Raw genomic sequence first — 8,988 nt, 5'->3', positions numbered from 1 at the left:
TGCTGGTCATTCTCTTCTCTTTCCTTCAACTTTCCCCAGCATTATGGACTTCACAAGGGAGCTGAGTTTTCGTATAATGGGTCCAAAGTATGATAGTTTGAGCCTGGTGGTTTGTGCCTCGAGTGAAAATTCAGGATTGATTTGTTCTGTGATCCATTTGTTGGTTTTCCTGGCTGTCCATGGTATCCTCAAAAGTCTTCTCCAGCACCAAAGTTCAAAAGCGTCAATACTTTTTCTATCTTGCTTCTTCAAAGTCCAGCTTTCGCATCCATAGACTGTCACGGGGAAAACTATTGTCTGAATGGTTCTAATATTTGTAGATACAGACATGTCACGTAGACATGTAGATATAGACATTTGTCAGATATAGACATGTCATGGCATCTAAATATCCTTTCCAAGGCCTTCACTGCAACCCTACCAAGTGCTAGTCTGCTGCATATTTCTTGACTGCTGGATCCTTTTCTGTTAATGGTTGATCCTAAAAGGCAGAATCTATCCACCCCTTCAATGTCTTCATTGTCAATTCTGAGCCTGGTTTCTGTACCCGTTGTAATCAGTGTGGTCTTCTTTACATTTAGTTGTAGTACCATCTTTTCACTGTGCTCCTTGACTTTCACTACTAGAGCTTGCAGATCATCCACATTCTCAGCTGTCAGAGTGGTGTCATCAGCATAGCGCAGGTTATTGATGTTTCTTCCTCCAACTTTGAAACTATGCTCATTTTCCAATCCAGCTTCTCTTGTATATGTTTCCAGTCCAGAATAGGACCATCTGTTTTGTTGTTGTTTTTTTAAATAAAAAGCAGCTTTTAGGGGAGGGGTGCATTAAATAAGTGCTCTCTTCAGGTTAGAGAGCGAGAGTCTGCTATAGCTCTGCACATCCCACTGCTGTCAGGCAGGCTGCTAGTGTGAACTGTAATGTAATTCCCTGCCTGCACTGGGAATGCATTCTTCAGTGGGGCCTGGGGAAATCTCTGGCACAAGAGTGAGGGGGGAGGATGTTCCTATAAATGAGGCTCCCTTATATCCTCCATTTGTGTTGGGGGCTTCAGTACTTGAGGGACACAACTGGGGTTCATGGTTCCTACTGGTGTACTGGGAGGTTCTGGGCATATGGGCTGGTCCTTATGGGTCACGATTGGGAGGCAATGTGGGAATCATGTTTGCGGGGGGCGCGTTTCTTGGGCGCCCCCTGCCCCTCGGAGACCTCTATGGGCACAGAAGGACAACGTAGCTCCGCCTGCCCACAGTTATGATGGCGGCCGGAAGCAGCGGCGCCGTTCTAGTCTCACCCCCTCCATGGTGAGAGCTATTCACGGCGCCGCGCACGCCCTTTGCGTAGGAGAAGGGGCAGCTGCTGATAGGAGCGGCGCCGCTCGTTGCGCCCGAAGCGGCGAGAGGGAGGGGGCGGGCCCTTACGCAGTCTTCGCAGCTCGCTCCTGCCGGGAGTTAGCGCAGCTGATTTAGGCCGGGGGTGGGGGGTGGAGGGGGGCTACCTTCTTCCCCCCTTTCTTCCCGGGTCTCGGGGAGGACGAGGGGGGCGGCCTGCGGGACCCAGGCGTCCGGGAATGTGAGGAGGGGTGGAGGGAGCCACCAGGTGTGTCCCAAGGACTGGGAGGGGGCTTGGGGACCCAGGCGTCCGGGGGGACCCCGGTGCTCCAAGGGGAGTAGGAAGGGGACCCAGGCGTCCGAGCGGAGGTCAAGGCCGGGGGGCGGGCAGGGTTTGCTAAGGGGCCCAGAGCCACCCAGGGCTTGGAGGCGGAGGAGGGACCCAGGCGTCCTGGGGTGGGGTGAAGAAGTCCCTGAGGAGCTGCTTCTCTCCCCACCCACTGGGGCAGGCAGGGCAGTGGATGGTCCCCCCAGACCCCTGCCCTCTTTGGGCCTGGCCAGGAAGGAACCCAGGAGTCCCAGGCGGGTGACCCTCAGAGAAGGGCCGCCCCAAGGCTTGGTCTGCCCCTCTTGGTGGGAGAGGGGATCGGGGCCCCCGGAGTAACTGGTGCCTGCCGAGCCTGGCTTGGAGGCTCTCTCAAGGAGCTCCCTGCTCCCCTCGCCAGGGATCGGTGCCGCCAGCTTTCCTCTCCTCCATGCCTTCTTAGCCAGGAGGGGAGGTGGGTGGGCACCCCCCCCTCCGGCGGCGGCGGCTGCTGCTGCTGCTTGTTCTCCCCACCTGCCCTTCTGTGCCCTCCTCCATGGACCTTGCAAGCGGCCCCTGACTCAGGAGGACGTCGGGGGCCCCCTGAAGGATGTAACCCCGGGCCCTGAGCCAGGGGCCAGCTCCTCCGCCTGCCCCGCTCCCCTGGACGCCGTGGCTTCTGGAGATGGTGCCTGCCTGCTGAGTGGGCTCCCTCTGCCGGCCCTCGGGATGGAGAAGGCCCTGGGCAACCTCAGCGCAACGGTGCCAGCCTCGCGCCTCACCCCGGCCTTCCCGCCTGCGGTCAAGGTTGGCCTCACGGCCCTGTACACGGCCCTGTACGCCCTGCTTTTCCTCTCCGTCTACGCTCAGCTCTGGCTGGTCCTCTTCTACCGCCACAAGAAGTTTAGCTACCAGACGGTCTTCCTCTTCCTCTGCCTCTTCTGGGCCGCCCTGCGCACCACCCTCTTCTCCTTCTACTTCAAGAACACCCTCAAAGCCAACCACCTGGGCCCTTTCTTCTTCTGGCTCCTCTACTGCTGCCCCGTCTGCCTGCAGTTCTTCACCTTGACCCTCATGAACCTCTACTTTGCCCAGGTATGCACTGACGCGGGGGGGAGGGGGCGCCCAGAGGCTTAACCCCCCACACACTGCCCCGAACCGCGGGAGGCCTCTCTGGGGCGGATGGGATGGCATCGTCCTTGGATTATGCTGCCACCTCCGCCATTATTCATGCATTGCTTTTTGAGTTCTGAAAACAATAGCAAAAGCAGTCAGAAAACGGGTCCCCCTCACCTGTGATCTCTGTTTTTTTCCAAGTGGGGGTCACTTGGGCAAAGAATCTCCCATGTGAGAGCCATTCCTGGAGAAGGTGGGGCTGAGGTACTGAGGCCCCCGAGAAACCTCAGATGCCACCCAGGCCGTGAACTCCTGAGGAGGCCACCTAAAGCCACCTCCTGCCTGCAAAATGGAGACCCCCCTGGCCTCTTTCCCTGCCGTGGTCGTTTTAAGGCAGGCCTCAACTGCGGCCCTCCGGCAGATGTTGGCCTACAACCCCCATAATCCCTGGCTATTGGTCACTGTAGCTGGGGATTATGGGAGTTGTAGTCCAAAAACTGCTGGGGGCCCCAAAGTTGAGCAGGCCTGTTTTAAGGGGTGTGTGAAACATGCTGGAGATTCGGAAGTGTGGCAATATATACGCGGCTGCAGTGACACAAAAGCATCCTGGCCTATGGCTCAATGCCGTAGAGAGAGCGTAGCTGCAGTAGTATTCCCCTTCTACGGATGGAGAACTGAGGCCCCTTCAGAGGCTGGCTTTCCCAAGGCTGCCGAATGAGTCAGCGGTCTGGCTGGCTTCCAGATCTGTGTCCCTCTCGTAGACACCAAGTGTCTAGTCCTGTGTGGGCTCCTGCTCTGTCCACACTCCTGGGTTCCTCCCCAGGTATCTCCTGCACACGGAAGGGCAGAACTGTGGCTTGCCTGTGTGCCCCATCACCTTGCTCCAGAGGTCAGCTCCTTCTGTTGGCTACTGATTAATTTGATCTGCAATGAATGACCGGACGGTGGCGTTAGGCGGACAGCCGTCTGAGGAGACCGTGCTGGATGTTACTCTGTTGTTCTTGGCTATGGGGGCAAGAGAGGGGCGCATCCATTGAGCTAATCTCCCCTCTTCCCCTCCATCTCCACCCAAGGATGCTAATCTTTCCCTTCTATTTCCACCTAGGTGGTTTTCAAAGCGAAAGCAAAGTACCGCCCTGAACTGACCAGAGGCTTGTGAGTATCTGTATTTCTGTGCATGGGTAACGTGTGAACATTTGCCCCCCCACACATGCTTCCCTGTAGCAAAGCGATCCTTGAGCAAATGGGGACAGGTATTGCTGGTGGGGCGGGGCGAGGGGGGGGCTGCCACCGGATCACAACTCTCTTCCCGCCCCCTCCCCCCCCCCCCCACTAAGTCTGGAGACAGCCACTGGTTTTACTGGCTTTAATGAAGGGTGCAAGCCGTTCATGGAGCAGACGGCTGCCCGTGGTTCTTGGCCGTGAGAGCTTGTTCTTTTAATCGGATCTGTCGTTTTCTATTCTAGCTCACGTTTTAATGGTTTTAGTTTTGTGTAAACTGCCTCGGGATTGCTTTGGTGAGAGGCGGTAAAGGAATTTAACAAAAAATCAATCCATAAAATAAATAGATCCTACACGTTCGTGGGGGTTGGGCTGTTTGTCTACCTCTGAATGTTACTTAGTTAGTACACCTTAAGTGGCACAGCGGGGAAATGCTTGACTGACAAGCAGAAGGTTGCCAGTTCGAAACCCTGCTGGTATCAGGCAGCAGCGATCTAGGCAGATGCTGGAAGGCATCATCTCATACTGTGCGGGAGGAGGTAATGGTCAGCCCCTCCTGTATTCTACCAAAGACAACTGCAGGGCTCTGTGGGTGCCCAGAGTCGACATCGACTTGACGGCACACTTTACTTTTGCCTTAACTTTGTATACCACCCCATACCAAAAAGCCCCTGGGTGGTTCACAATTAGCTGCTAGGGGGTTGTTGCCTTCCGGCTTCCCATGTTCCTACAGCTGGCCACTAGCCCAGGAAGCTGGGCCGGACAGACCCGCTCTCTGGCCCTCCAGGACTCCCCTTGCATCCTGCTCAAGACCTCTGTGTATCCCTCAGGTTGGCGGTGCGGGGGGCGTGCCTGGGCGCTAGCCTCCTCTTCCTGGCGGTGAACGTGGTCTGCGCTGTCCTGGTGCGAGCGCGCCGAGCCGAGCCGTGGGCGGTGGTCCTGGCCCGCGTCCTCATCAACGACTCGCTGTTCGTCCTGGGGGCTGTCTCTCTCGCCCTCTGCCTCTGCCTGGTGGCCCGTGGGTCCCCGTCCACCCGTGTCTACTTGGAAGCCAAGGTAGGTCCCTCCGCTCCGGGCGGGCATCTCTCTTTCTGCCGAGGTGGCTTGCTCCGATGCTGAAGGCCGGCAAGGGCAGGGTGGGTGGGTCATGAGGAATGAGAAGGGCTCACTGCTGAACTGGAGAGGGCTGCACGGACATCCCACAAACCGCCAGTGGCTGTTAATGGGGCCGCTTGAAGACTGCTTGGGAAATCCTGGGATCGGCACAGATAGGAACCTAGGAAGCTGCTGCCATCGACTGAGTCAGACCCTCGGTCCATCTCGCTCAGTATTGTCTACCCAGACTGGCAGCGGCGTCTCCCAGTGTGGCAGGCAGGAGTCTCTCTCAGCCCGATCTGGAGATGCTGCTGCCAGGGAGGGAACCTTCTTCTGCTCTTGCACAAGACCAGCGCTCCTCTCCTGACGCTTGTGCAAGGCAGATGGTCTCGCCTGGCTCTGTGCTGCTCTTGCTAGGGCCGTGAATGGGGTGCCACCCTACAGTTCCAGAGAGGGTCACTGCAGAGCCCCCCGGGGTGGGGGTGGGGTGGGGGTGGGGTGGGGGTTCTTCTGGCCCACGAAAGCTTTCCCGCCATCGTCCCCCAAGGGCGATGCTTCGGGGAGCTCTCCCCTGGTCGCTCCCCCCAGGTTAACCGGGCCTCGCCCCTTCCGTGCACAGGGCACCACACTCTGCCAGACAGCGGCCATGGGGAGCGCCATTGTCTTGCTGTATGCCAGCCGAGCTTGCTACAACCTGGCAGCGCTGGCACTTTCCTCCCGCGCCCGGCTGGACTCCTTCGATTACGACTGGTACAACGTCTCTGACCAGGTGAGTGGGATTGGCTGAGATTTGGGGGGCAGGGGTTTAAGCTGAGCGGTCCTCGGGGAGTTGACTCATTAAACCAGGGGTTCTTGGACGTGGGTCCCCGGTTGTTGGACTACAGCTCCCATCACCCCCTGTGTCACATTGTGGCAGGGGGTGATGGGGACGGTAGTCCAACCACACCTGGCCGCTTTCCAGAGGACGCGCTGTTCAGCAGTAAAATGCTTCGGCCTGGCAGGGTCGTTTCGGAAACGTAAGTAGCTTGCGCAACCCTCCTGCAACGGGAGGACACAGCTGTCGGCTTGCGACGCACCTGCCACGTTGTAGGGCCAGAACGCAAGGGTAAGACCCGAAAGGCGGCATGGGGGATGTCAACGGCACCCTGCCAGAAGCGCAGGGGAGTGCGGTGTCGAAACACAGGCAGGACGGAAGCACACTTAGCGGACACGCCGTGGCCCTGTTGTGGCGGGTGGTCTGGGAGCGCCCTGGGGAGGACCCACGTCCGAGAACCTCTGGATTAGGCAGTTCCGGCTGCAGACCTAAGACTCCCCCCCCCCCCCCGCCCTTCTGCTCCAGGCGGACCTCATCACAGACCTGGGAGACCAGGGCTACATCGTCTTCGGCCTCATCCTCTTTGTGTGGGAGCTGCTGCCCACCACCTTGCTGGTCGGCTTCTTCCGGGTGCACCGCCCGGCTCAGGATATGGTGAGTGAGGGGGCTGGCTGGGGAGAGGAGCGAGCCCCCAGAGGTGTCCTGGGAAGGAGGTCAGAGTGGGGTGGGGTGGGGTGGCGCCTCCTTGGCAGCTGCCGGCATGGCATGTCATCTTAGAAGCCGCTTCTGTGATGAGTCAGACCGTGGTCCCTCTAGCTCAGGACTGTCTACACTGACTGGCAGCCGCTTCTCCAGGGTTTCAGAGCCAGGAAGATCTTTCACGGCCCTCCCTGGAGAAGGACCTGGGGCCTTCTTGTAGCCCTTGCTTGGAAAAGCAGAAAGGATCTCATGTCCCGTGGGCTTTGGTGTTCCCTTTCCCTGGAGCTGTCAGCGGCAACCCTACAGAGATGTCTCCGACATGCGCCCTGCTGGAAGGGGATGGGGTGGCCCAGGAGGAGAGCCCTCCCTCGCTTTGCAAAGGGGAAGGGGCGGGGAGGGGAGGGGAGGGGAGGCGTTCTCAGTAATGGCTTCTCTCCACCCGCCTGCCTGCCTGCCAGAGTGCCAGCCGGGTCTTCAACCGCCAGCTCGGAGTCTCCCGTTCCTATTTCTTCGACCACCTCGGGCAGCGCGAAAGTGAAGGATTGACTGGCAGGTAAGGACTCCCCTCCCCGGGCCTGGGGGCATAACCATCACCTCCATAATCCTCCAGCTTCCCGAGTTTGTGTAGCGGTGCCCGGGACAGGGTGGCGTGTGTTTCACAGGGCACTGAAGAGATGCGTGCTGGGAGTTTTGCTCTCTAGCCTGGAGGGCCTTGGCGGGCCACATCCACCCACGGAGGCAGACTAGAGTCGTGCACGGCTTCAGCCCCCCGGTTTAAACCGAAATCCTCTGCTGGAAATCCGTGATCCTCTGCGAACATAAAACCAGCCCTGCTGGGTCAGGCTCCAGGAAGCCCAACAAGAGCCCAGCACCCTGGTTCCCACAGTGGCCCACTAGATGCCTCTGGGAAGCCCACAAGCAGGAGGTGAAGGCGTGCCCCCTCTCCTGTGGTTGCAGCTGGCATTCGGAGGCCTCTTGCCTCTGAGCCTGGTCGCATGCTGTAGCCGTCTGGACTATTATTATTATTATTATTTATTTGATTTGTATACCGCCCTTCCAAAATGGCTCAGGGCGGTTGAGTAGCCAGTGATGGACCAGGAATTTTTCTAAGCCCCGCTTAAAGCTGTCCAAGTGACCATCACCACATCCTGTGGCAGGGAATTCCATAGGTCAGTTATGCCCTGTGTGGGGAAAATACTTCTTCTGATCAGTCCTAACCTCCCTGGCCATCAGTTTCCTGGGATGACCCCTGGTTCTGGTGTTGTGAGAGAGGGGGAAGAATCAATCTCTCTCTCTCTCTTTCTCCACACCGTGCATAATTTTATAAACCTCTACCATCAGTTTAATACCAGAAGTGCCAGGGAATATTTCGGTGGCACTGTACACCCGTGCCCCATCTTGTATCAGTCTTCAGACTGGGGATCAGGCCAGGGTGGCCAGCTATGGACTGCCTGCCTGATGGTAAACCATTCATAGGAACATCGGCAGCTGCCATATCCTGAGTCAGACCCTTGGTCCATTTCGCTCAAGATTGTCAACCCAGACTGGCAGCGGCTTCTCCAAGGTTGCAGGCAGGAGTCTCCTCTCTCAGCCCTCTCTTGGAGATGCTGCCAGGGACTTGGGACCTCAAATGCTCCTCCCATAGCATCTGGGATTCAAACAATCAATGCACTCAAATGCCAATTGCACACTCCAGACTGGAAGTTTAACCTGATGGTTGCCATATGCCCAACCCTCTCTCTCCTCTTCCCCCTCAGCTTGACGGGCCGTCTGAGCAGCGGGAGCTGGTACGGCTCCATCAACCATGGCGGCCTTGGCGAGCAGGACTGGTTTGGGGGGCCCCCTCCCACAGCCCCCCTCCTCTTCTCCCAGGCAGCGGTCTCCGGAAGCCACCACCACAGCCTCTACTCCACCCCACAGAACTGAGACCGGGAGGGCTTCTCGGCGGGCCAGGAATCTTAATGATGCCGGACGTGCGTGTTTTATCGAGGTTGGGGGCCAGGAGTGCGCGCAGTGTTATGTCCCCACCCCACCCAGTTTTTCAAACGCTGTAGTCAGAAACCCCAGCTTGTTCCTTAGCCGTGGGGCTGTATGCCAGCATCTTGATGCTTCAACCTCCCCCCCCCCAGGTGTACCTGCCTCCCCCCACCCCACCCATTACCAATAGTATACTCTGGCACTTTAATTGACCAGGGGGAGGCGTTTTTATCTGTGATGTCATTGTTTCAATGAGTTTTGGCAAAACAGCCGTGGGGTGAGGTGGGGGGGGCAGCTTTCTCCCCCCCCCCGTGAGCTGGTAGCTGCAGTGATTGGGGTCTCCTCACGCCCTCCGCTACACTTGCTGCGGATCAGGTGCTGTCCCTCACCCACCCACAATAAAGACAATGTTGTGTTAGTGACACTGCGTG

The 8,988-nt window shown here is 57.9% G+C and overlaps 1 protein-coding gene across 1 annotated transcript; it reads left to right on the top strand.

Annotated features, from left to right (window-relative positions):
- Positions 1 to 1,999: 1,999 nt before the first annotated feature.
- GPR137 (G protein-coupled receptor 137) lies at positions 2,000 to 8,979 on the top strand. Its single transcript, XM_053277620.1, is given in 8 exon segments — positions 2,000 to 2,730; positions 3,857 to 3,906; positions 4,803 to 5,028; positions 5,687 to 5,836; positions 6,407 to 6,535; positions 7,039 to 7,133; positions 8,338 to 8,372; positions 8,375 to 8,979. Coding segments are annotated over 8 exon segments (1,311 nt in total). The 5' UTR covers positions 2,000 to 2,364; the 3' UTR covers positions 8,635 to 8,979.
- The last annotated feature ends 9 nt before the right edge of the window (positions 8,980 to 8,988 follow it).

This window comes from Hemicordylus capensis, chromosome 14, assembly GCF_027244095.1.
Source record: "Hemicordylus capensis ecotype Gifberg chromosome 14, rHemCap1.1.pri, whole genome shotgun sequence".
NCBI lineage: Eukaryota > Metazoa > Chordata > Lepidosauria > Squamata > Cordylidae > Hemicordylus > Hemicordylus capensis.
Note: the sequence above shows the minus strand (reverse complement) of the source record. Positions and strands in the feature narration are given on the sequence as shown.